Raw genomic sequence first — 27648 nt, 5'->3', positions numbered from 1 at the left:
GCTGCTTCGTGATAATGACAGTGTTTTCTCCCTGTCTGCCCCCGGCTACAGGGCCATGTTTATTCTCTGGGCTCTACGCTTTCTGCCGCACTGAACTTTGTCATCGAGCCAGAGCTGGAGGCAGATCTGGGAGAAGAAATCCAGAGGCTGCTGGAGCAGATGCAGGAGGAGAAGCCTGAGGACCGGCCGCTCCTGCAGGTACAAAAAAACCCTGCTGACTCTTTATTACTGTTAGAATGATTTATAGAAAGCTGCGTGGTTTAAACTGCATGAGACAGCTGTGGAATAATTAGAGGTCTCGCTTCAGAAGGCGTTTTGTCCTGGGATCACACTAAAATCATTATAACTTTCACACAAATGGGAAAATTGGGTGATTTGCCTTTTTGACATGTAGTGAGACAGGAAAATATGGTTAAATATGAAATGTGTCGTGCTGAACATATAGGAAAAGAACTGAAAAGCAATATCTCGTCATGATCTAATACGATGGATAATGACCGATGGATATTGACCAATAGCAATGTGTAGTCTGTACCGATGCTTTGCTTACATATCAAGCCAAACAGTACATCCCAGCAGAACACGGAATCACTATTGCTTTACAGTCAGTACAAATATATGGATACTTTGTGTGATCACTGTAGTATTAAATCATGTCTGCTTTTCAACTATTAGACAAACTGACAGTCCATATTACTCCAGTCAGTCTGTGCTCTTGAGCAGCATCAAGTGGAAATAATGTGTCACTGCATGCTTTGCATTTCACTGTCAGCCTCTTACAAGATAAACCTCAATGAAAAAGAAAAACAGAAGTAAAATTGCTCATTCTAAGTGGAAAAAGGTGTTATATGATTGTAATATGTACTATAACTTTATGAGAACCCTCTCAGAAGTCTGCGTATAAGCATACAGAATAAGGCTCATGATGAGTTGATGGTAACAAAATCGCAAAAAAAACAGCAACTAGTCAATAATTCTGAGCAGTCATCCCTCCAGAAACAGCTAATTGGAAGGGGTTGCCAAAACAAAAGCCTTAAGATGGTTCACCCAGGCAAAAGTCCAAATCTAGAGATAAACAACAGATTTCAAAAAGAAAAAAAGGAGATTAAACACTGAAAATAAATACAAAACTGCATAAACAGATAAAAAGTCCAAAAATGCTCTACAGCTCTAACATAGATGCCAATAATCCAGTGAATATCCATGCAGTGAAACACTGTGTATGTATGTGATGTATTAAAAAAAATATGTAGGAGAAATACATTTATTCATAACTATTTGAAAAAGTAGCACATACACACGGTACTATGTATGTGTTGTCTGTTCATGTGTTGCAAACCTGCAAGTGTAACACTCCCACAGGACATCCTGTCTCTGGCTGAAGCACGGCTGTCCCGCACCTCCTCTGCAGCTGTGTGCCGGAAACTCTCCTCAATTGGACGACGCGTGCTCTCCATTGAATCGGTTTCAAACTTTCAAGGTTATCATGTTCATCACGTGTATTCAAACAGATCGCCGCTTAGTCTCTTCCGTGATTTCTCCTGCTGTTATTTTCTTTCTTTTGGCATCCACAGATGGGCAGGAGAGCTCCTGGGAGGCGAGATGGCAGCATTCCAAACCTAAATGTCTTCTTAAAAGACTGAGCTCAGATGACAACACCAAAGATCAGCGTGACAGTTCTGTTAAAACAAATGGTCTGTCCAGGCAGCAGGTATGGAGCAAGTTTTTAAAAATGGAACAAGCAGCTGGAGGAAGAACTATTTTTAAAATCCTGTACTGCCAGCAAACAGCTTTTCCAGAATGTTATTGGTACCGATTCAGAGTCGTTTCATAATTGAAATATATGTTTTATTTCATTTTCTGACTGTGTGCTAAATGAGCTAGTGATGCAACATCATGTCAGAAAAGTTATTGGCAGATTTAAGCAACATGTTAACACATTCCTTAAAGGAATCATATACAGTATTTAACTGTGTTTGCAAAGAGTAGAATATTACTATACAACTTGCTTTACAAGATTTTATTTACATTGTTGTTAGAATTTCAAAAACAACTTCTACTGTATATACCCCTATTAGATTACCAGAGTTTGTACAATCATAAAGAGCTTGAAAGTCAATATTTGGTATGATCACCTTCTTCAACACAGCTTGAACTCTCTTAGGCAGCTTTCTTGGAATTCCTTTAAGTAATCTTCAGGAATATTTCTCCAGGCTTCATGAAGGACAGTCAGAGCTCTTCTTTGGATGTTGGCTGACTTTTATTCTGTTCTCTGTCACGATGATCCCACACTGCTTCCAAAATGTTACAGTCCATGACAGAGCCTCCACCGTGTTTTACAAATGACATTCACTGTTGTACCTCTCTCCAGACCTCCTCTGTGCATATTGACAATGATTTGAACCAAAATAATTCATCTCTGGATTCATCACTCCATAAAACCTGTTTCCACAGATTTTCAGTGCAGTCCTTGTATTATTTGGCATACCTCAGCATTTTCTCCTCGTTTCCCTTCCTTAAGAATGATTTCTTGACAGTTTCTTGATCATCTGAAGGGTATCTCTCAGATCTTAGCTGGATTTGCTCCAGTTTCTGAAGGACATGACTTTTAGATAGTGTTCGTCTGCTGCCATAGATAATTTTTTAGCTCTGTCTTTTCTTTTTTCCTCCTCTTGTCCAATTACCTGAAATTTCTTTAAGGACAGACTGTACATCTTGCCGAGACCCGCCAAGCTTTTGGCTAATAGCTCTCTAAGAATCACAAGTTAGTTGTTTGCTAAGTTGTTATGTGTATACACAGCACTGCCTAATAACATGAGTTAGTTGCCTTTTTTATGCGTAATGATTCATAGGTCAGTGACTTAACAAACAAACAAACAAAAAAACATTCCTCTGAAAATAGTCAGGTACAAGGACTGGACTGAAAGTGAAAGAAAAAGCAGCCAATGTCCAAAGAAAAACACTGACAGACCTTCAGAAAGCCTGAAGAACTTTAAAATACAAGAAAGTCTGACTGCTTGAAAGCAAAACATAAAGAAATGTAGAGTGGGTTAAGATCTTTGGGCAGTGCTGTATATTTGCACTGATGCTCATATTAAGCTTGGCAAAAGTTTCAAATCATAGGGACCTAATTTCTATCAGTAATCCCTAAAAGCTCGGGCTTCAGATGCTCCAAACTCTTTGGCCATATTTGTATCCATAGATCTGTGTGATGTCAGAAAGAGAGAATGTCTTCATATGGTCACCTCAGGCACAAAACTCCAGAATACAATATAAAATTGTAAAGCATAACAATATCAAGAAAAAAACTATGGAGTTGAAAAAGGGCAGAATTAAGATTTTTGTTCTTTACATTTCAGTTTGCTCAGTTATCTAAACTATGGTTTCTGTTTTACCATCTAGGTAATTAAGTTTATTTTTTGCCTTCAAAACAGCTGAAACCAATGATAATGTTCTCAATCTGCAGCTGTGTGGGGGCTGGGATTCCTCTCTCTGGGCTGAAGACATGGAGGGCAGCGAAAGAGACAGCTTGATTTTGACAGATGAGATGGATTGCCGTTCTCACAACAGCTCCCCAGTGAGGAGGAGAGCACAGCAGAGGCTGAACAGAGTGAGGGGGGCCCTTAACCGCTCCTGTTCTGTTCCGGACTCCAACAACCCTCCCTGCTTCTCCCCTCCAAGTCACGGAGACATCAGTATACCGGTTTCAGACCTCACTGAGATAGGAGCAGACGAACACTTGAGCTGCAATTCTGTGTGGAGTAACAGACTTCAGAGATTCAACCGGGGAAAGTCCTGTGAGACGTACCCACACTGTAACAGTGAGGAATGCTGGGAAATGTCCAGAGAAACTGAGGATGCTGCCGAGACTGAACACACCAATATTCAAGACTGCCATGAAAGTCAGTGTGAGGAGTGCGCCCAGGACTTCGTACAGGACTTCGTACAGGACTTCGTGCAGGAAGTACAGGACTCCTCGTCCTGTACTTCCCTGAACATGGAACAGGACTCTTCTGAAGACCAGACTTCACTAAACCACAGTCTATACATTCCTAATAACTACATGACCAAAAGCATGCTGTGCCTGAATGAAGAATCTCAGGATGAGGTTAGCCATTGCCAGACAGCCTTTAAATTTATGGCTCTATGCTCACATCACATATTTTCTTGCAGTTAAATCTAAAAAAAGAGAAACAACAGAGGTCTCAGGTGAAGGCTGAAGTGGGCTCAACTTTTTTGTATCCTCTCAAAAAAGCTTTGAGTTGGCAGTTTTAGAGGAATGAGAAGGGAAGAGCTGGATTCATTTCATAGTCTTTAACTGCATTGTATGACCTATGTCAGTAGAGGATCTTTGCTCAGCATGTTAAGATGGCTGAAAAGCTTTGTTGAAAAATGCTTGAGTGGATGATGATGATAATTTAAGATTGTTGAGCTTTCACCATGCAGCTAGCCAAGGAGGAGATTGCTAAGATTATTAGGGAATAAAAAAAGTCCAGAGTACTTCGAAACCTTCTAAAAAAAAAAAAAAAAGTGGAGAGAGATACAGTAATGTAAAACTGTTACCTGATTTCAGATTTTTGCAAATAATTAATCCTCTTTGAAACAGCTTAGTCAGATGAAAAGCTCACCCACACATTTCTCACACCTGCAAAACCATAAAATTAGAGTCAAGTGACAGAGTAATCACATAGGTACTCAGCAGCAATAGAAGCATTAAAAAATAGATTGGAATTGCTCCAGTTAGAGTTAATTAGGCCTTCTGAGGGAGCATCTGAAACTCTTTAATCTGTAACACATTCCCTTTTTAAGATTGGTTTGTTCTTGTTTTCTTTCCAGTGGATCTCTCTAAGAGAGTTGCTTGCTCGTTGTGGACGGAGGCTGACAGTTAATGAGCTGTGGGCTCTGTGTTACACCTGCCTAACCTCACTGCAGAGCTACATTGACTTTCCAGGTGATTTTACCCACTGTATACACAAAACCAGAAAGAAACTATCCCTGCAACAGCAGTTTTCTCTTCATTTTAGAGCTAGCGCTTACAATAGACTGGTAGAAAGTTCCAAAGCGGAGAGAAAAAACTGACTAGAAATATTATGCAAATTACGTTACACGGTTCTAGCTCACAATTCTTCTGTGCAGCTGATTTCTCTCTTTTCTGTTAGCCTATTTATGCCTGGACACGGTGCATGTGGGCTGCAAGGGAGAAGTGCTTTTTTTGAAACCTAAAAACATAGGTAGGTACTTCTTAGTCATCTGCTGTTGTGTTTTTCATGTTTTTTGGGGAGGGATTTGCAATCTCTAGTTGTATACTTTCAAAATACTCACTGAAAATGCGCTCTTATCCAACGTGTATGAGTATATGTTGACTTTAGGAACTAACTGTAAGTGTTCTTTGCAGGATCTAGAGATGAATTTTATCTTGCTCCTGAATATCAAGAGCATGGAATTGTAACAGAGAAGGTCGGTCTGTCAGAACTGCTTTCATTAAGTTTTAAAGCGAAGTTTTAAATAATTTATTTCAAATTAACCCCCACCCCCCTTCTTTTTGTTCTCGTCTGTCTTTGCTCAGGTTTGCGTGTATGGGGTTGCTGCCATTCTCTGGGCCACAGCCAAGTTCAATTTATCACCTAATCAAAAACTGGCGATGCCTCGGAAATTAAAGAGACTGCTCCTGGAGATGGCTAAGAGGACGCCTATCGAGCGACCTACCATCGACATGGCTAAAAAAGTATCATAACCCATTATTATTATTATTTTTTTAAAAAAAAAAAACATGAATTGTCACCTTAATCTAACACTATGAGTTGCTAGTTTTTCTCTAATGAAAGTCTTTATGTGGTTGTCAAAGCAAATTATCTGTGGGGCTCTATGCCTGACACTGCCAGACAAGAAAACTCTTTATCACTAGCTGGCTGTTACTCTGTTTTCTTCTTTGAACAGATACAAAGGCATCACAGTCCTTTACTACATTAGCTTCAAATTAACTATCACAGTGCTTTTTGAATTCCTGAAATTTCTGACAAGAATGTCTCCAGCTAGTGATATTTCTGTCATCAGAAAGTTATTGTAAAAGTACAACATGACAATTTGATTTCAGTATTTGTGCTTTTTTTTGTTACAAATGAAAATTGGGTTGTAAAACTTAAATTTAGAACAAACACGCTGGCATGTTAAACAGAAGCCTGGAGTTATCTTACAAAGGTAGGGGGGAATGCTTATATTTATAGAATAGAAGTTAGAGAGTTAATGACTTTTTTTAAGCGTTTAAAATGCAGTACAGAATTCCCAGTGCCATTTTAGAGGCCACGGGGAGTCTTTACTGTTGTTAGTTTAAGATTTCAGAACAATACTACAGACTTTTTGATTTTTGATAGCAAAGAGCCACAGCAGCAGCATGATTCCATTGATATCATGGTTTCCTCGTGACTTTTGCTGTAGCACAAGTTTTGTTTTCCGCATTTCTGGCCCCTGTAGTCTCTAGAAGACTTGGAGGCTTTTGTGAAGCTTAGGGCATCAAATATTTCCACTTATGAGCAAATAAAAAATGTCAGACTATGCAACTGTGGCTTCAGTACTAATTAGCATATGTTAACATGCTAAACTGCTAAACAGGTTTGTCGGATTTTGAGTTTTATGGTCAGATATAAAGTCATGGTAAAAACAAACAAACAATGTATCCCATCTTTAAATTCTAATGTTTTATTTATCAGGACATAATAAAAAAAAGATCTGACCCTTACCAGGACTTAAAGTTAGTAAAATAAAACAGATAACCACGGACACATGTAAATTGCAGAAGCAGTATGTGAAAAACTACCAAACCAAATGATTCAATAGCTTGTAGAACTAACTTTATCAGAACCTGGAGTCTTTGTTTCATTAAAGACTTTATGACACTCTCATGTCATTGTGGAGGAATTTTGGCCCACTTGTCTTTCTGCTTTATTTTATAGAGGGTTTGATTTTATTGAGGTTTGAAGCCATTCATTCAGCACAGCTCTCTCAAGGTGCCACCACAGCATTTCAATCAGGTTGAGGTCTCAACTTTGACTGCACCATTGCAACACCTTGTTATTTTCATTTACGGCTATTCTGTTCTAGATTTTCCTGGCATCATTGTCCTGTTGCTTGACCTAATTTCAGCAAAAACTTTCAGCCATGCTGCCATGTTCTATCTATAGTGAAAGGCTGGTTGAATTAAGAGATCTGACATTTGATTGGACAATCAAGTGACATTTGATTGGACAATCAAGTGTCAGTAATGAAAATAAAAAACAAAAAAGGGTCAAGCAGTTCAGCCCTGCTTTCCTCCAGGGCATTGTGTTATCACACATTACAATGATTCAGACCAGCAAACTAACAGAACTTCTGCTTTTACAGAAGTGGTCATACTTATTTATAATCAGTTTAATAAATGCAGTTGATTTGCAGCACCCATTTGATACTGTATGCCCCCATGCATTCAGTACTATCCATCCATCCTTTCATCTTCTTCTGCTTATCCGTGGCCGGATAAGGGCAGCAGCCTAAGCAGAGAAGCCCAGACCTCCCTCTCCTCAGCCACCTCCTACAGCTTGTCCGGGGAAACACCAAGGTGTTCCCAGGGAGATATAATCTGTCCAGCGTGTCCTGGGTTTGCCCCGGGTCCTCCACCCAGTGGGACATCCCGTGAATACCTCACCCAGGAGCCGCCCAGGAAGCATCCTTGTCAGATGCCCGAACCACCTCAACTGGCTCCTTTCGATGTGGAGGAGCGGCAGCTCTACTCTGAGCCTCTCTCAGATGGGAGAGGTCAGCCACCCTTCAGAGCAGGGGTGGGCAACTCCAGGCCTCGAGGGCCGGTGTCCCTGCAGGTTTTAGATGTGTCCTTGAACCAACACAGCTGATTTAAATGGCTAAATTAGCTCCTCAACATGTCCTGAAGTTCTCCAGAGGCCTGGTAATGAACTAATCATGTGATTCAGGTGTGTTGACCCAAGGTGAGATCCATAACCTGCAGGACACCGGCCCTCGGGGCCTGGAATTGCCCACCCCTGCTTCAGAGGAAGCTCATTTCCACCGCTTGTATCCGCGATCTCGTTCTTTTGGTCACTACCCACAGCTCATGATCATAGGTGAGGGTAGGGATGTGGATCGACCAGTAAACTGAGAGCTTTGCTTTTACACTCAGCTCCCTCTTCAGTACTAATGACATGTTAATGTAAAATGCTAAAAGAGTTATTCAAGCACCAAATACAAAGCAAATACAAGCAAAAATGTATCTATCATTTATCATACATTTATTTCTAACTTATGTTAGAATACTAAACTATGAAGTGAACATGGTAAACATTGCTTGCTAAAAATGTATATGATGAATTTAAGTGCTGGTGTTAACCAATGTGGAATGTCCCTTCCAAATAAATATAAAGATATGCTAACATGAGCATCAAAGCCATATATGGTGCAATAATTATTTAGGCTTTCACACTAAAAAAAAATCCCTGCCCATTTTTTTAATACTTTTATTCATCATAGACTTTCTATTCTATCACTAATTTGTGTATTCTAATGACACTTTTTTTTAATCATTTTCCAGTCATTTATTATAAAATGCACTTTGCATTACACTTTCTTGTTTGCAAAGTTTTCTATAAATAAAGCCCATTTTGATTTTGTTTATCACTGTGCAGATATCACAACTTCAAAGAGAAGCATCTTTGCTTAGAGTAATCTCTTTTTTTCTCTTGTCATTATGTCAACAAAGAACTCTGTGACAAATACCATAATTTACTGTTACTGTTACCCTGTCAATCATTTTAAAAGGGTTGCTGCGTGTTTTGTTTTGTTTTTTTAACCCTTGAGCTATTTCAGGAGAGAATTAGTTCTGACATTATCCATATCTGTGTATGAAGTGCCTTGTATTGCTATCACACTTACTCTCATGTGGATCTGTTCCAGAGCTGTCGTGACTACTTATCACACCAGGGGACAAATGCTGAGACTGTCTGGAACAACCTTATCAGCAGAGTTCACCCGGTAAATCTTTTTTCACCACAGACATATTAATGCTATTGTACCTGTGTATTAGTAAAGTGTCAGTGTCAGCTTCTTGTGGTCAGTGTCGATTGTGTTTTGTGTCACTGAATAGTCAGTTCTGGTTGTCATGAACATATTGTATTTTCTTTTCAGCCAACCTCAAAATTCTCAGATGCAGAAGATTTGACGACCACTGAAACATGCCAAAATTCATGTGAAGAGTCTGCTGAAAACAACAGTGGTAGGGCAGCTTTACTTAAGTAGGGATGACCCTCATGCAATACATTGTACTTTAAAAATGTACAATATTTTACATATCCTAAATGTATGAAATATTAGGAAGCCCCCTCTGAAACAAACCAATAAAAATGTATTTGGTCTCATTAATTTGAATCAGAATTAAAGCTGATGGTATTTTGTACATTGCATGAGACAATATCACTGATATTGTAAATGGCACTGTGGTAACTGTGTGTAGGCTTTGTCCCCATGGCCACTGAGAGCCGACTGGCTCCTGTGCCTGGCCCTGTTCCCCACAGCTATCCAGTCAATCAGGAACTCCAGCTCCCAGAGGCCTTCACTTCCACCGCCACACACTTCACCCCCATCATCCTGACCAGTGAAGGAGGTTTAGAGGGGGGGGACCAGCATTTTTCAAATGACACTGAAGGGTAGGAATACAAAAGCGATATTACGGCTTTACATTATATTAAACAAGAATGATCAATCTATTTGTAAAACAAAGGTTTCAGAACCATTTTTGTAAATACACTAATTTGCTTTTTTTCCTGAGAGTTAGATGGGAGGCTGGTTAGCCTAGCTTAGCACAAAGGCTAAAATCAGAAGAAAAACAGCTAGGGTGGTTCTCTTTAAAGATAAAGGCCTAAAATTGGGCCGTACTAGCAAACACTTTTTAAAGCAATCAAATAATTTTGATAGTATAAACCAAAATGTCAAAACAACAATCTGTAATTTCACGTTGACCTGTACATGTTTAAAATTCTTATTACGTATAGTTACCTATTGTCATTGTCATGGTCATAAAAATGTTTTTAAATGATCTGGCAATCAAAACAAAAGTCACTTGTTGATCACTTGACACACCAGCTCTGGTTTTGGGAGCTTGGGTCACATAAAAGCAGAAAAATTTCTGAGGCACTCTGTTGATTAGAAATCTAAAAATATTGTGGCGAGCTCAGATAAGGAGGAGACAGAAGTGTCGTTTGATCTTGCTTCCCGCAAGTTAGCCAGGGAGCACAGCTGTTTATTAGCATTCAACAGAAACACAATAACAACAAAAAAAAGTCGCTCTCTCCACCCAGAAACACACAGTCGCAGAGAGAGAGCGTCACTTGTAACCATGGCAGCATAACGCTGCCGCCTGGAACAACAGAACATAGCTGTCAAACCCCAAACAGCCCTGACCCGCTACATAGCCCCCACCTAAGGGGTCAGTCGTCCCCGACAACTCCATTACCCAACACAAAGTCCCGCAAATGTCCAGGTGTCTTCTTTCGCCGCACAGGCCGATGTCGACCAGCAGGGGAAGAGTCACTCGGATCAGAACATGGGGTGTCACCAGCATCCCCTGCCCCGGCGGCTGCTGGAGCAGGCGGGCGGTACGGTGAGAGTCTGTCCTGGTGCAACACCACCATGCGCCCCGGGCCCGGCATGCGGATCCGGTACACCACTTCTGTTAGCCGCTCCACGACCTCCGTCGGCCCTTGCCAGTGACTGCACAGCCTGGGGGACACTCCTCTCTTGCGAACCGGGAAGTACACCCAAACCTTGTCGCCAGGCACGAAAGCTCCCCCTCGGCACCTGGTGTCGCAGGCTCTTTTCTGTCGTGCTCCGGCGCTGGCCTGGGCCTGGCGGGTGTAATCATGAACCACCCGCAGCCGCTCCCTCCGCCTCCTGTAGCAGTCCATGGCCACCAACACACGCCGGTTCCCTGACTCGGTGACAGGGAAAGGCCCTAGAATGTCCACTCCCACTCTCTCCATCGGGGCCCCCACCAGGTACTGCTGCAGGGGGGCAGTGGAGCGTTGAGTGGGGCCCTTCCGTGCCGTGCAGGTGTCACAGCAGTGCACATGAAGTTCCACATCCCGTCGACAACCAGGCCAGTAGAACCGTCCCCTGAGACGGCGGAGAGTTTTGGCATTCCCATAGTGTCCGGCCCCCACCGAGCCGTAGACAAGCTCGAGCACCTGCGACTGCAGCAACCGAGGCACCAACTGCTGCAGGAGATCCTTGCCCTGACCGGGGAATCGCCATCTCTGGTATACGAGGCCGTCGTGGGTCTCCAGATTGTTGTACTGGGAGTGGTAGGCCTTCACTTCGAGCCACTGTCCCGACACCCCCTTCCAACCTGGGCGTTGTGCCGCCTCAAGCCAGTCCCCCACCTGAACCAACGTCGCGTCAGCCTCCTGCTCCCGCTTCAGCTGCTGCGTGGTCAACGGGAGCCATCCCCCTCCGCTGGCTGTGGCCTGAGCAGTAGCCACGCCCAGTGCCTCCTGGGCCCGCTCCTCCTGTCGTTTCGAGAGGGGCAGCCGGTGTGGGCGCAGACGGATTGGTTGAGCAGAGTCGGTGTCGATGGTGTGCTGAACCAGCCGTGTCTGCCTGCAGTCTTTGTCACTAGCGGCAATGATGTCCACATTCTCGTCCAGGAGGCACCTCAAACGCTGCCGCTGGTCAATGGTGAGACCTACGCTGCTGCGCTGCCACAGGTCATCAACAGCTTGGGTTGTCTCGGTCGAGGGAGGTTTGTCGGGCCTAGAGGCTGGGGCTGAGGCGAGTAGAGTCTGTTGAGCGGCAGCTGCCTGAACCCGCTACAATATTTTTAAAAATGATATAAAATAGTTGCAGAAAAGTCTTCATCAGGTCTGAGACAAGCCTTCTCTGATTTGTAAACAATAACTTCTGCTAGAGTCACACTGGGGAAAACAGAGCCTGGGGACTGTAGTGTAGCCAAAGTTATTGCAGCCATGTAAATGGTTGAATTTACAGTCTTGTTGTCTTTCAATTGTTTTGTTTTTTGGGGGGGCGGGGGGGGGGTTAAGATGGGGACCTGGTCTGTGACCACTTGCAGGCAGTTGCCATCTGTAAAGCAATATTGTTGCGATATAAGATGGTGACAAGACAGCAATAGCATGCAGTCAGTCAACACATTGCTCTATGTATTAAACAAACATATACATTTTCTGTTGGTATTAGTGTCTTACAGGCACATATATAAAAATATATAAACAAATGGTAACATTTCACTTCTCTAAATCTTGGTAAGCCAGTGAATAATGCTGAGACGGTTTGGTAAAGGATATAGCTATGATCCATCGAAAAATAAACAAAAAAAACATTTACAATAAATGTTATGCACCTAATACCTATGAGAAATGATTTGATTGACTGTCTATTTTACAGGACTGTGGCTGGATTCACCAAAGGCAGGGATCAAATTGTGAAAAGCAGCCTCGATTTCACTCCACCCTCTGAGTACCAACTTCCTCCACAAACTGAACCCAATCTCCGTACTCAGGAGACAGTTAAAACTACATCTTTTACAACTTCTAGCAGCAAGATGCTGGTCGGCTCCCCTTCTGCTCTCCCTGATATATCTTATCTCGAAGTCTCTGTTTCTCTGCCATTAGCCACTAACCTCAATGGTTGTGGTATTTTCAATAATTACCTCTTTCGGCAGGACCCTGCAACAGGGCATCTTTCTCTAGTGCCTGTGCAGGTCAAGGCTCCCGAGTCTGTCCTCGGGTTGGATATAAATCTCTCCTTGGTCCTTCAGCCTTTGCAGGGGCTAATCACAGTTCCAGAGAGCACTGATGGTTCGTTTATTGACTGTCTGAATGTGCCTGTTAGGCCTGGACCACAGGAGTATGAACCACCATCATCACATTTTAGTGGAAGCTCAGTCATTTCCGACTCCTGCGTGGAGCACAGTGTGCTTGGAGCATACAAGGTCCAAACAAATCCAAGAACACAAGGTGAGAACCAGTCTGCTCGAACATCCAGCTCCCCAAACGTCCACCCTGCCTTAAAGGAGGTGATCGATCTGTTGAAGGGGGAGTTTTCCCTTGATGGATATTTGGACAATGGGCATGAGGACATTGCCATGGGTATGTATCTATAGATAGTTATATTTATATCTGTGGGTGGGCATTGGATTTCATAAGAATTTAAAGGATTCCGATTCCATAATTGATATTACTTTTTGGTTTGATTCCTTATCGATTCATGTTCAGTTCTCATTGGCTCCGCTTTGAGAGTCACGACCACGATCTCTAAGTAGTCTCTAAGTAGTATATCAGAGACATTACTTTTGTGCACATTAATTGCATACTCTGTGGTAAATTATTTTTGCATGTTAGAGGTATTTCTCCTATTTGCTGCAATCAATGTTGGGGTCATTATTCCAAAAAGTAGCCTAACATTTTGAACATATTACACAGAACACTTTTCTTGAAAGTAACACACTACGTTACTTAATTACTCCCTAGGGAAAGTCGTTATATTACTCGTTACATTACTTTTACGTTTCTTTCTTCGGTTTGTTACCTGTTGAAGTTCAGGGTTTGGTTATGACTGAGTATTAGGGCACATTAAGAAAAAAAATATTGTTAATCTTTTTGAGAATAGAACTTAGAACGTAGAACTTTTTTGTTGTCAATGTACAGTTGCTTGCACACTGAAATTTGGAAGCAATACCACAAAGGTGTGAAAGTAAAGAAAACAATATACAAGAAAGAAGAAGAACAGACAATATAAGAACACTATGTCGAAATTTCGCAATTAAAGTCAAAAAGAGAAAAAGAGAAAAAAAAACTCATAATGTGGAGATTGCCATTATTGTTTCACAACAAACTGCCACCTTTGCTATACCCTTTAGAAAATGCCTTGTGTAGATGAGTTAGTGAAACAAATCTATCAGCCGTCTTGTGATATAACATACATCCTCTTTATTTATACGTGCATTGTGCTGCTAATGCAACTTCAGTTCAGCTCTTTGCAAGCCCCTGTATAGACAGCATGCTAATGCTAAGCAATAAAAGTAAAAGTAATGTCTAGATCCACGCCGCAGACTGATTGTAGCTCAAGTGCAAGTGGAAATGATAAGCGGGATTGATAGGCAAGCAGACAAACAATTCTAATGAATTGGACTACTGTGATCAATTTCTCTACAGAACCCAGGTCTCGAGACTCATCCTTATCCGTGGATATTATAGTCAATCCAAAACAGATTGCAAAAGTAAGGATTATACAGCAGGGAGAAACATTGAAGTAGCTAATTTCCTTTTATCAGTCTTTTTAGACTAATAAATGGAAAAATATAATAGCACACGGTCTGGCTTCTCCACCGTATGTGCAAACTTTGTAAGACTAATGCAATCATAATCATAACATTAGCAGTTGAATTATATCAATAAATAATAGAAGAATATATACAGTGCTTTATTAACAGCTAATTAACAGTCAAACAACACCCAGCTTAATTTGACAGGGTAAAATCCATTCTTTGGTAGTCCACTCATAATAAAATAAAAACCTCAACTGATTTAAATTTGGCAGATCTCTTCTTCAGAGTTTTCTTTTTGTGCACACTGGGACTTTTCCCAGCATTGCTATTACTTCTTCACTCTATGGAAGTCCCCTTCTGATCACTTTGAGTAAGTCAAACTATAACCCAGAGACCAAATGCAAGTTTGTTCCATGCCAACACAGCACTCCAGTCCCAAAGGGTGCTTCATCGAGTCAGGAGTGAGACCGGAAGCATGCATGTTTTGTTTTGCTTTTGCACTTTGTGATCACACAGTGTACAATGTTCCTACATTTACTTGGCAAACATGTAGCACTGTTGCTTCCTTTAGTTGCCTGTATTCTGGGAATACTAGATACACTATTTGGACAGAAGTATTGGGCCACATCTTTGAATTCAGGGGCTTTTTGCCACAGTTATGTAAAAATCAAGCATGTAGCCATGCAGTCGACCTATACATACATCTATGAAAGAATTAGTCGTTCTGAAGAGTACACTGAATTCTGCTGTTATAGGATGCCACTATTACAAATATTATTGCAAAGTGGAATGGCAAGTCAGCCAGAAAGCACCACATAAAGTTACAGAGCGGGGGGTCGCCAATTGCTGAGGGGAATAGTGCATAAACGCGCTACGCTAACTCAATAACTTTAGCGTTCTAGACCTCCTCTGGCATTACCATCAACACAAAAGCTGTGTGCCAGGAACTTCATGACATAGGCTACATAGGCTATGGCTACAGTTCCTGTAGTTGTAATGTGGAGGTGGCCCACTACTTTTGCCCATATAGGGTAGACTTCAGTGTTATAAGGAATAGATGCCCCGAAGTCTAAGATTGTAATGTTCTATTAATGCCAGTTTGCATTTTTATTGCACTGATTTTCTTTTTCACACGTATTCATTTGAAAATCTGCTTTTCATTTTCCGAGGGGAGTTCATCTTCTCTTTGAGGGACCTCCAGTACCAGGCGTTTGCCAGCATCGTGAAGGAGAGATTCACTGATCTCTTCTGGGAAGATGACTTACTGGGCGTATTGCATTGCTTGGTAAACTGCAGCACTTCCACACTGTAAGCATTTTTTTCCTCATATCTGTCTCTCTCTTTTTAAACAGTGGTTTTGGTTCGGGGTTTTTTGTTTGCTTGTTTTTTCTTGTAAAGACAGCGCCTGTTGTGCAAGATAGTGAAGTGAGGCATAAATAAACTAATATTAACTCCTTATATAAAGGCTTTTAAATGCTTTAAAGTAAAACATATCTAATAACAACACAGTATTATTAATTGATGTTGTTTAGAAATGAAAAAAGTCACCTTGAGATCATGTGACTAGTGTAATATGAATAAACACGGTTTCTGAATGTTATCTTGCAGATTATTCATACAGATACAGATAATACAGATAATATTGCATGTCATGATTTTATTTTAATGTAGTTTAATTTGAAGACATCACCTTGGCCTCTGGTAAACTCTTATAGGCATGTTTTCCAAAGTTTTAAATTAGGACCATTATGGAAATAACTGGCAAAATACACACCCTATTAATTGATTTATAATAGACAGTTAGATTTCTAATTTAAGATAAAGCCATGTGGCAGGAGAAGGGGGGTAGCTTATTTACATGTGCAACGGTGCAGAGTACAAAGATGTTGGAATAAGTTATGGGATGGAGTGCTGATTAACGATGACATCTTCTCCTCTGCACGCTTTCACATTCAAAGCCAACATTAAAAAGAAACAAACCTTCTTTTGCAAACCTCGCCAACCACATTAGCAGCTCCTATGGTAATAGCTATGCGGTAAGTTTTTCGGTACAAGTGCTATGTCAACACATTTAAAGCTCTTTCTGCATTGTTACTGATATACTGACAATTAGCCTTGGGCATCGGGTAGACTTAAGTGTATGGATGAATGCATGCATATATTTAAACATAAGATAGAGACGAGCACGGAGGCGAGCCTGTCACTTCTCTCAGACGTCTTTTCATCCAGGCGTTGCTCATGCTCTTGTGCTCAGGGCAATATGACAGACCCTTTAATCTGCTCTGGTAGAGAGACGACACAGCTTTGTAGGGAGATAGACATGTTTTTCCTCTGGCTGTGGGCTCGTTCACAGGGCTCAGCTGTGAAGGGTTTCTCCACTGTTCCTCCACTGCTTCAGTTTCTCTGAAGGGATTGAGGGACTTGATGAAGACACGCTTCATTCTAACCCTGACAAGGACTGGAGTGGTCTGTTTTGGCACAGTAATAATTGTGCGGCTCAGTTGGTGTAATTTCCAAGTGCATAATGTTACTGATAAGCTCCAAGATGTTCAGTGGCTGCCTTGTTTTGTTCTTTGCGAGTTTTCCATTGGAGCCAGCATGCGTTATTGATTAAAGTAGCAAATCCCTTGTGAAGTTGAGTGCTGTATGTGTCTTGCATTGTTGACTGTTTCAGTTATTATCATCACCATGTGTGTTTTCTCTGAATTGCCTATTACCTGCTTACTTGAATGCATGTCATTGGCAATATTCCTCTAATTAGTGCTAATTGTTATTTGCTTTGAACATGCTGTGTGTTTTCTGTGCCCCATGCAGCAGCTCTAATGATCAGCCTCCATCAAAGGCTGTGAAAAGGGCAAACGTTACCCCATCCTCGATAGCCGCTGTCAGGAGAGGGAAGAGAGAAGTTTGCCTGAACAGCTGTCTTGATCTGAATGGAAACTTCCGCCCATCCAGTCCTGTTGCTAGGGATTTTTGGGAAGAAACTAAGGCCCAGTCCTGTCATGCAGAAAATAGGACTGTACTCGAGGATGTCAGATTGAGTTCAGAGCAAAATCAGCACTGCATCAGTGAAGGTAGGAGAAAGATTTGGTTGTTGACCTCTATCTCTTTTTTATTGGAGAGTTCTCACAGGATCCGTTTCTGAAATGCATAGGCTGAACTGGATGAACAAGTCAAATAAAAGTGCTCCCTCTCAGGCTCTGAGCATCACTTGTTTGAGCCCGCAGACTGAGGTTTTCATCTTCAGCTGTGAGTGATCGAGCCAGCCATGATTTCCTTTGAGATACATTTAAATTCAGCATATAATCTGATTTTAAAAATGGCATGTGAGGAAGATGGGATTGTTTAAGTTACAAACCTGCTCCCATAAATAGATTAGGGATTAGGAGACATTACTGCTGCTTACAGGAAATGTTGCTTTTTCACTTGCTCAAGTACAAGTAAAATAAACTTGTAACTAAGTACTATGTGCAAGTGCTGCATTGTAACACAGTACAACAAGCGCAGTTTTCTTTTCTTTTCTTCTTAACTAAGTAGATGAAGGGATTTGATATTCATGCAGATTCTGTCCTGTTTTTAGATATCAAACTCCGCCCTCTCTGTGATGTTTTGGTATATTTCTATCGCCTTGGCTGCTGACTGCAGTCATGAGGGCCATTGCCGGCTGTTGGATGCTGTTCTTAAGTTTGTGGCTCATTCAGAAGGGTCCAAGGCGTGCTAGCAAACTTGCAAAGGCTTTTTTTTTCTTCTCCCTTTTCTCTGAAACTCATTCCCGGTCAGTGACTTTCACACAAACACACACTTGGGTCTGTTTTTGTCATTATTGAAGTATGTTAGGCTGTCTTGATTACAGACAGGCTCTGAACAGATACTTGAAATAAAAAAAAAAAGATAGTGACTGAACTGTGAATTGCTTTAAGGGCATCTGTTAAACAGTAAGTGCATTGTGCAGCCACGAGAGGGTTAGCAACAAACACCCTCAGCGCCACCCTTGGATCTCTCCCTCTCTCTCTGTCTCTCTGTTTACTTCACAAATCCAGTTTGTCTTTTTTATGCTCTCCATGTGATCCAATCCCTCTCTCTCTCTCTCTTCTGTCTTTATTTACAGTTCCAGGCGTGAACGCTGACAGTTCAGACTCAGGGGTCATGGAAGGAAGAGGTCATTCAGTGGGGGGCAGCGATGAAAGCCCCTCTGAAGCTGAGGTTCTATCAGAGAGAGAGGAAAGGCTTACAGGAGCCCACAATGAGCAGATGAGCCCAGACTGCTCCGAGGACATGGAGGACAGCGACTCGGTGGCATCTGAGCGGCTTCTCTCCCCCGGTTTCAGAGCAGAGGGTCTTGGCCTCATTTCGAGCCCGGACTGGGCCTTGGCCTTCTTCGGCGAAGAGTGCTTTAGTCCCGATGTGATCCAGTATGCAGGAAATCTGGGACAGCACACAGGATCGCCATGTCTGGACGTGAAAGCACAGGTGGGTAAAGCTACGATGGCCACAGCCTCTGAATCATCCGTGACCTTAACCCTGAGCGTTTGAACGAACGGGAGACGCCATGATTTATTTATCAGTTTTCATGCCGCTTACATTAAATGTGTATGTATTAAATGTTATGCTATTTCAATGGATTATTCTATAAATTCATGTAAATGCAAATGTTTTATCGCTTATTTAAGGCATTTGAAAAAAACAAATAAATCCAGTCTTCTGTGCCCTGAGCCGAGATAAGTTATTTCCATCAAAATATCCTCTGAAGTTAAAGTTTAAATCGTTTTAGTTGTGCTGCTTGAGGTTGAAATCGAGTGCTTCTCTGTTTCATTCAGCTCCTCACCTGGTCGAGTTTTTTGATTAAGCGTGGGACTTATTTTCCTATCTGTAATGAAGTGGGGCACGGTCAGGCTTTGGGGTAAATAGGACGAGAACATGTGGGGGACTTTAGGATAATTGGCATATTATTCTCTCCAAACCGGATCTGAATATTAATATGTTGAACTTAGCCCTCAGCAGAGAAAGTTATTATCATTTGCAAAAGAATATTAATGAATCATCCTTATGTTTGAGCGCTTTGATGGCACCACTGCTCCTTCTGAAGGTTTGTGTGAAAGCTAATAAAACGTACCTTAAGAGCTGCGATGCTGCGACTTCTTACTCAGTTCACTTCAAAAGAGCTGTTGCTTTCTGTTGCCACGGTGAAGAGAGGACAAAAAAAAAAACAAAAACACTGCCCCATACACACTTAAAACGCCCGACGGCTTCTTTCAGCAGAAGGCATGTGGTGCAGTTTTAGGGCCTTTGTATGATTCTGTGTGATTTCCTTTGAACAGGAACTGCAGCAGCAGCTTGTAATTGAAACAAGGAATCTAAAGAAAACAAGAAATTTCTACCAGAAGTTGATTCAACAAGAGAGGAAAAACAAAGGTTGGGTGCTCGTTTTAACACGCCGCAGGAGTATGAAAATGGCAAAATGCTGTGTTTCTGATACAACGTGTAAAGACTGTGTGTGTGTATTGTACCTTTATTGTATTCCAAAGGTCCTGAGAGCAAGCCAATGCTCTTTAAACTCAAGTCACAGCTCGAGGAACTCAGGTCCAAAGTAGCCTTCTTGGATTGTGTGAAGAAATACCTCGAGGTACAGAAGCTTACCCAAAAATCTTATGCCTCATACTTAACAACCCAGTTCTTGTAAGCTTGATAGAATTTCTTTCATTTCCACAGATTCTCAGTGTGGACCAGTGGGGTTTGGAGCTTTCGTTGCTACCCTCTTTGGCTGTCTGTGAACTCGAGTCGTTGGACCTCGAGTCCTCAGAGGACATTTCAGTCTTGAGTTTTGGAACCAGCAAAGGGAAGAGCACTCTGCAGGCTGGATCTCCTCTGGGCCTCATGGCTTACCTCTACGCCAGGTACATTTGATTAAGGGTCTATTTTCTTTTCTTTCTTTTTTTCTAGTCAAGTTTTAAAGTGCTGTGATCCAGGTCATAGGCTCAGTTATTTAACCTTCCGTCTGCTTTTGATGTGTCCAACAAAGGGATTTTACAGAGTCAAAAGAGTGTATTCACTTACAACGGGAAACTTAAGAATATATTTGATGTTTTACTGATGTGTCTTTTCTAAAATAAGGCCTTTATTACAGCTGGTATTTTTTATTTGCAGGGTATTTTTTCTCAGTAATGCTGACTAATTGTAAGGATGTCAGCATACTACATTTATATACTATATTGGCTGATAGGCAGCATACATTTGATCAAAAGGTGCAATTAGTTGAAACTGGAAGTGCAGTTTTTCTCTGGTTTGCATTCTGGTTGGCTGTGAAGTCACACTCCACAGTAATCAGCTGAGCTCACGTCCAGCCCTCAGCTGACGGCTCAGGTGATCCCCTTTTATTACCTCTAGGTGATATTATTGTAATTTATTATATTTTTGTTTGAGCCAATAAAGACTACACAAACTACAGCTTGTCCAAAAACTCAGAAGCCAGACTTTCCTCTATTTTAGCTTCGCTTCACTGGTTATTGGTTAGATTTTTTTCTGTGAAATTTAAGACCCTTTCTGGGCTCACACCAAGCTGTGTTTCAGCTCTCCTGACACCGTTTGCTCGTAACCCGAGGTCCTCAGCTGAAGCTCTTCCTGTCGTCCTGCAGTCTCAGCTGAGGGCTGAGAGCGATGGGGCTTCTTCTGTCAGGGCATGCGCGCTTTGAAGCGGTCTCCCTCCTTCCTGCATTTTTCGAGTTACCAGTTGTGTGATTGTTGTGATGATCATTTAAATGAGCGGCGTTATTGCATGGGTGGGACATGTAACCGTATCGTCAGTGGAATTAACCTCAAACAGCATCAGCTATAAGATCTACAATAGCTTCTTAGCTCGGTCAGATAGCATTTGTAGTGTTTCTTCCACCTTTTTGTCTTTCTGCTGTCTTCTCCTGTGCTTAAGAAACCTTTAAGGCTCTCAAACATCATCCTCCACACATCAAACTGTTTCCCCTTAGATCCCTCCAAGATTTTGGGGGCTTTATTGCCAGTAGTACAACTTACAGACAATTTTGAACAAAAAAAAAACAAAACAAAAAGGGGAAAAAACAAGTTCAACTCAAGGGGCTTTATTTGACATATAGATTAGCAATTTTTCAGATAAATTTACACATTAAGCAAAAAATACATTTTAATCAAGGCAGAGAGTCCATCTTCTTTCCATTTTGCCAACAGGGACTGGTAGGTTTCGTCACAGTCACAGCTTTTCTAATAAAGCGTCATACAGGGTCAACAAAATCTTTATGATGAATCTAAATGTTTTAGTCCTGTCTGTACTCAGAGTTGTTCTGTTGCTTTAGAAAATGGCACCAATAGTCAGGAAAAAGGGTAGTGATCAATGTATAGTTTAACTTCCTCTGCCTTAAGCTGAAGAAAACTTTAATTTAAAGGCATTTTTTTGTCCTCAACAATTGGCTCACAGACTAGTAGCTTTTAATTTGCCTTAAAGTCAAAGTGCAGGTTCAGCTAAACACAGGGGATCTTTATAAATTCCCATTTGTCTGGCGGCTCACATGAGACCCACCACCACTGACAATGTTGTGATTTTAGTGACGTCACTGCTCCCTCACGTTGAAAGGAGTCGTTAAAGTAGCTTAGGGCACCTCGGAAGGATCTCTCCCTAGAAATGCTTTGTGAAATTTACACATCTGTGTGGGGAAAGATCCAGATGTAGGACATGTAGGGTAACTCACATATAGCAGGAAGTTGCTTCAGAGTTCCTTCAACTTCACCTCTTGTATGTTATATTTGCCAGGTCTGGACGGTTTGCGAATGTTTTTATATTCCTTTCTGTATATTATGTATCTGTTCTATATGTCATGTTTCTTTTTTCTTTTTTTTTTCTTTTTTTCCCTTTTTTTTCTTTTTCTTTTTTCCTTTTTTTCTTTTCTTTTTTCTTTTTTTTTCTTTTTTTCTATATATCATGTTTCTAATAATGCCTTGTGCTGATTTCTAATTAGTGTCTCTATGATTGTTTTCATCACAGAAATGCAGCTATGGAGGGCTACATCCAGCAGTTCCTGTATACGTATCGTTTCTTCTGCACTCCTGAGCAGTTACTGCAGTTCATAATGAATAAATTCATCTGTGCTGTAAGGTAAAGTACAACCAGCAGCTCAGGATGACAGAGGAACAGCTCTGAGCAGTGTGCAGTTCCAATTCTTCCAATAAATGACTAATCAAAATGTGGCACATGGTATGAAACACGTTACATGTGGGTTTTATTTCTTTTCCCATTTCAGGGAGGGACCTGATTTGTCAGGAGACAGTGAAAAGGTTTTCCATCGGAGTTTGCACTTGCTTCACTTCTGGATAACAGACTGCAGAACAGTGGACTTTGTGCCTAACTCCAGCCTCGTGGACGTGTTAGAAAAGTTCCTTAATACTGAGGTAGCCAAATATGTACACACTGTGTACAGCGCCATTCCTTTGAATGAAAAAAAAAACAAACAATGTTCAAATATTCTCTATTTAATGCTTCCACAGGTGATTCCTGTAGACAGCCAAGGGGAAGCTTTGATTATTGGTCTTCACAGCCCACTGAGTATGAGTGCAGCAAGCCATCTGACAGGGAGCCTAATCAGCTTTGACGAAGTCGATGACTCTGGGTGTTTGCATTCATCTACTGAGGATCTTGGGAAAAAGGTCAATATTTACATTCTTGTTGTTGAGCCAAATTTCATCTTGATTTATTTTCCAATAAGATCAGATCCCTTAACAAGAAGTCTACCAGAAGTCTTTATTGCCCTAAACATGGCTTCCCAGATTTCTAAGCCTCTGTGTGAACTTTGCAGTGGAGGATCTCGCGAGTGGTGGAGCCCTCTGCATCCATGTCTAAAGAGAAGGCCTTCTCCATTGCTGTGGCTCTGCCCATGCCTTGTCACCGCTCCCTGATGGATGAGCTCTCCAGCGCTTGCCTGCACAATGAAGAACGACTGCCCTTCAGCCAAAATGAGTACAGTGCACAGCACATAGCCCAACAGCTCACGCTCCTGCAGCAGGTAGCGCACCATTTATGTGACTGGTACACCACCTAATGTTGTTATCATTTCAAGCCACTAGAGGGAGCCGTGTCTCTAAGAATGCACCAGCTTGTCACGTTGCATCTTGTATTTGTAACTCTTGTAATGCAGGAAATGTTCCAAGGATGCCATCCAGTTCATTTCCTCAACTCCAGAATACAAGGAGTCAGGGACAAAGTCTCAACCCCGAACAAGTGAGTACAAAAGCTATAAAGCCTGCATTAGAGAGCCTCTGAAAGCCTCTGAAATAGCTTTCACAGCACCTTGGCAAACGATCAGAGGTCTCTGGCCCTCTATTATGAAAGGATTTTTAGGTGGAGAGCATTTGAATGTTTATGCAGAATCACCCACAGCTGCTCAATTATGCTGAGAAGTGTTGCCTGTGAAGGTCGCAGTGTATGATTAACATCATTTTCATACCCCATCAAACATTCAGTGACCTGTATAGAAAAACTGTTCAGTGTCCCCACTCACAGATTCACTTCATTTCTTTCTCTGCTGTTTCTTCCAGTCTTTATGCAGAGTGTGTGTTCCATATACAAACACCTGTTTGTACTTCTTTTCTGCACAGTACATGAAATACTAAAATTATCATATATCTATTTAACCATATGCATACTGAAGATTTTACTTATAAAGTTTCCATCAACACCTAGGTCTGCTCTACCTTCTACTTATTGGAAGGTTGGTAGTTCGATAACTGGCTACTGCAATCTTTGGCAAGAAACTCAACCCCAACTTGCTCCTGATGAGTTCATCAGAGTGTGAATGTGTGGGAAGCACACAGACTTTGGACGAGGGAGTTGGCAGGTTAAAGACAGTTTAGTTGTGATACTGAGGTCAAACTAAACTGCCTAATCTTCACTGGCTCATTTTCCAGAATACACCTTTAGGTCCACACATCCTCCAGTGTCAAAGGTCTTTGGATCCACCTTGGACAATACTTTACTGCACACAGTAGTGTCTCACCTTCAATCTGCTTCCACCCACATTTCTACAGCTTTTCCTTTTGCTTTAGGAAGAAGGGTAAATAAAAGATTAAATGACAGAAAACTTCCTGTTTTTCATATCTGCTATGGAATTTTTTTTTACAGTCCATCCATGGCAAGAATTATTTTCTGCGAATTAACAAATTCTTCATTTTTTATAAATACAACACACTTGAGCAACGAACTACCGGGACATTTTCTGCAATTACACATTTACGACGTAAAAAACCTGTTCAGTTAAATGTTTTTACACTGACAGAAAGAGGAGTTTCACTGGTGTGGCCCACTTAATATCACAGTGGGCAGTATGTGGCCCACCATGAAAAATGAGTTTGACATCCCTGAACTAGACTCTGTGAAACAGTTTAAATCACAGCTCTAAACCCACCTGTAGCAATCATTTCTGTGGGCTCTCACAACGCTTGACCTGAGCGTTCATCACAGCTAAACTTTGACTGAATGGTATGCATGTGGCTAGTTCTGCTTTTATAGTCGAACAGAGTTTAAAGAAAGTCAAGATTTTAGATTTTAGTGAGTTTAAATTTGGCAGAAAAATGCTGTTACTGCTTTACAAAAGACACAAACAAAGAGGAGCTATGAATAATCGTGGGCTTCACTGTATATCAAATGTAAATTGTGCTTCTTAGGCAGTTATGTCTCGTAGTGTGTGGGTGGGACGACTCTTCAGATGACATCTAGAAAAACATGAAAGGTCCAGGTGAATGCCAGATAAACAAAGTATAATATTTTCCACAAGTGGAAGTACCCATCACAGCTTCCCTGGAAAAATACAAAATTTGAAAATCTAAAGATGTTCTTTAATACATGGGGTTTTTGGTGGGCGCTTACTTAGAGCCATAAAATCCAGTGAATATTTTCCGACATCTCACACTCTCCTAACAGAAATGTGTCGCAGCATATTCCACCAGCAGAGGGGAGCAGTGGGCTTGCACGTGAGGGGCCAGCTTCAGACAGCTACCTTCAGCAGCTGCTCACGTATGCTGATAGTGTCACTAACTGGATCTCTGCTGAAATAGTCATCTGCGACTCTGTCAAGGTGAGAGGACCCATAACTCATGATAGTAACAGGGTCAGGTGGGAATAAAACTGAGTCATCGCTTTGATTTCTTGCTGGACGTGAACTCTGGTGTCAGTCACAGGCTGAAAGTAGCTTCTTTATTTAACTGTTTAGTAAGCTTTTTTTCTGTGTCTAACAAAAAGCTGAGAAAACCAATGAGAATACATCTAGAGAACACACTACACACTAGATGTTCAGCTGTTTTAGGACTTATCCGTGCACTTTGGAACGTTTTTCACAGCATTATGACAAATACTCTGACTATTTAAAGAGCACTTAAACTATCTTTGCACTTCCTCACCTCAGATTTACCTCATTCTTTCAGTTATTTGTGTTGCTTATGATTTCTATGACAGCACAACAGCTTTCATTGCTCCCCAAAAAAGCAGCTCCTGGATAAATGTGGATTCACTTCTACTGATTTAAGCTGTCCTCATAAAGGAGCTTCAAGTGCAGCTCTCAGATGAACACTTTCCACACACGTTAAATAATTTTCACATCGATATCTTTTTCAAGAAAGCAGATGAGTAATAGATAAAACATAGTGTCCACAAAGCACTTTGACATGTAACATTTTTCATATATTGCCAGTGTACGTGTGTATTAATGCAGCCTGAGAGAGCTGCGTGATTTTAGCATTTTGCTTTGTCTGCCTTTTTTTGTTTTGTTTATTTTTGTTTCTCTTGCAATCTCTCCTCCCCTGCAGAAACAAGTTGCTCTGCTGACCAAGTATCTGTGGATAGGAAAGCACTGCTACGAATCGAGGAACTTTGCCACGGCCATGCAGGTCCTCGGAGGTCTGGAGAACGTGATTGTCAGGCAATTACCGGTAAGGCTCCGTGGCAATGCTTTCCTCCTCACACGAGTTTGTGCAATAACTTGCTGCCCCTCAAGCTAAATGTTTCCCTCTACTGCGAGAGGGTTTGGATGGCGTTTAATTAGTTTCACAAATAAAAAAATTCAAATTAATCTATTCAAATAAGATGTAGGAAGAACAAACACAGCGAGGAAGAATGTGCCCCCCACCCCCCACTCTGAAAAGCAGTGATTAAAAAAAAAAAGAAAAAAGAAAACAGAGTTGGGAAAAATAGAAGAAATTTCCATATATCCATCTGCAGGGAGGTGACGTTCACTGAGTGTTGCTACATGGAAGCTGCTGTTTTGGTAATGATTAATAAAACTACTGTTGCCTTTGCCAACAGGCTTGGAAACATCTGTCGTCCAAGGTGTGTGAGATCCTGGAGGAGCTACGAGCTGTGCAGGTGTGTGCGTGTGTGTGTGTGTGTGTGTTTGAGCATGAGCACACACGGATGGTGTTTGTAACTGAAGGCTAGGATGGCCGCATATTGTGAAACTGGGCTGCAGGGCAAACAAATCAATAGAAAAACAGCTTCGAGCTACTTTCCCGGGTGTTGTGTGCTTACAGCTGGTTCTCCTCCAGGTTTCCCTCAAAAAAAGAAAAAAAACCTGACACATTACACAAAATGAAACACTTGCCGACTTCTCTATTTTAGCTGTATAGATTGTAAGAAAAATTGCGTGGCTTATTGACTATGAAATGTCCAAAGGGTTGACTTTTTTTTTTTTTAATCTTCCGAGGCTCTCGCTATCACCTCTGCACTGGACTCCATCAAGTATCTTTGACCTGATTTTCTCTGCCAGTAAGAGCGTATTTATTCAATGTGTGGATGTATTGCTTCCTAATCAGGTTTTTCTGAAGAGTGATGATCTGTGTCTTATGGGAGGTGAACATACAACAAAGAAGCCCACGCTGCCCTCAGCCCACATCCTGGCTATGCACGTGCAGCAGCTGGAGATCGGAGCTTTCACTCTCACCACTGGGGCTTACAAATGGACCAAACTGAGGTACGCTGTGTCTGATGTCACGATCGGTGACCGTGTGACCTGACGCCATATTTATGGTATAGTATTTATGGTACTATCTTGCTAGCCTGCTCACCTTTGGATTTTTATCGTAAATAATAAAAACAGCGTCGGATGTGAGGCATGACCACTGAATGCCCCCCTCCCCCCCACACACACTCTACTTCTGTAGGTAGCCTGAGCTTGTTATATAATATTACGTGACAGTATATTTCTAACTAACTAAGCAGCACATTCAGGTTCTCTTGACAGGTACTTTCTTTAAAGATAGAACATGTTTTGGGGTCAACTTGAAAGAAGTCAAATGTAAAGTGTCAGATGTGACATATTTGGATGCAA

The 27648-nt window shown here is 41.5% G+C and overlaps 1 protein-coding gene across 2 annotated transcripts in view; it reads left to right on the top strand.

The window, feature by feature from the left end:
• Positions 1–27648, top strand: part of LOC134640046 (kinase non-catalytic C-lobe domain-containing protein 1) — a 44106-nt gene that overhangs the window by 12317 nt on the left and 4141 nt on the right. For both annotated transcript variants that reach the window (XM_063491618.1, XM_063491619.1), the window contains 27 exons: positions 52–198; positions 1363–1480; positions 1575–1711; positions 3467–4108; positions 4837–4951; positions 5160–5231; positions 5396–5457; positions 5567–5725; positions 8938–9015; positions 9169–9256; positions 9494–9686; positions 12436–13139; positions 15487–15625; positions 17132–17391; positions 18426–18787; positions 19636–19729; positions 19843–19940; positions 20027–20211; positions 22323–22433; positions 22579–22726; positions 22823–22981; positions 23131–23337; positions 23470–23552; positions 25251–25404; positions 26132–26254; positions 26628–26687; positions 27134–27291. In XM_063491618.1, coding sequence (XP_063347688.1) covers positions 52–198; positions 1363–1480; positions 1575–1711; positions 3467–4108; positions 4837–4951; positions 5160–5231; positions 5396–5457; positions 5567–5725; positions 8938–9015; positions 9169–9256; positions 9494–9686; positions 12436–13139; positions 15487–15625; positions 17132–17391; positions 18426–18787; positions 19636–19729; positions 19843–19940; positions 20027–20211; positions 22323–22433; positions 22579–22726; positions 22823–22981; positions 23131–23337; positions 23470–23552; positions 25251–25404; positions 26132–26254; positions 26628–26687; positions 27134–27291 — 4856 coding nt within the window. The remainder of the gene's footprint in view (positions 1–51; positions 199–1362; positions 1481–1574; positions 1712–3466; positions 4109–4836; positions 4952–5159; positions 5232–5395; positions 5458–5566; positions 5726–8937; positions 9016–9168; positions 9257–9493; positions 9687–12435; positions 13140–15486; positions 15626–17131; positions 17392–18425; positions 18788–19635; positions 19730–19842; positions 19941–20026; positions 20212–22322; positions 22434–22578; positions 22727–22822; positions 22982–23130; positions 23338–23469; positions 23553–25250; positions 25405–26131; positions 26255–26627; positions 26688–27133; positions 27292–27648) is intronic.

The sequence above is a fragment of the Pelmatolapia mariae genome, linkage group LG13 (assembly GCF_036321145.2).
Source record: "Pelmatolapia mariae isolate MD_Pm_ZW linkage group LG13, Pm_UMD_F_2, whole genome shotgun sequence".
NCBI lineage: Eukaryota > Metazoa > Chordata > Actinopteri > Cichliformes > Cichlidae > Pelmatolapia > Pelmatolapia mariae.
The sequence above is the reverse complement of the archived record's forward strand: the minus strand, read 5'-3'. Positions and strand labels throughout refer to the sequence as shown.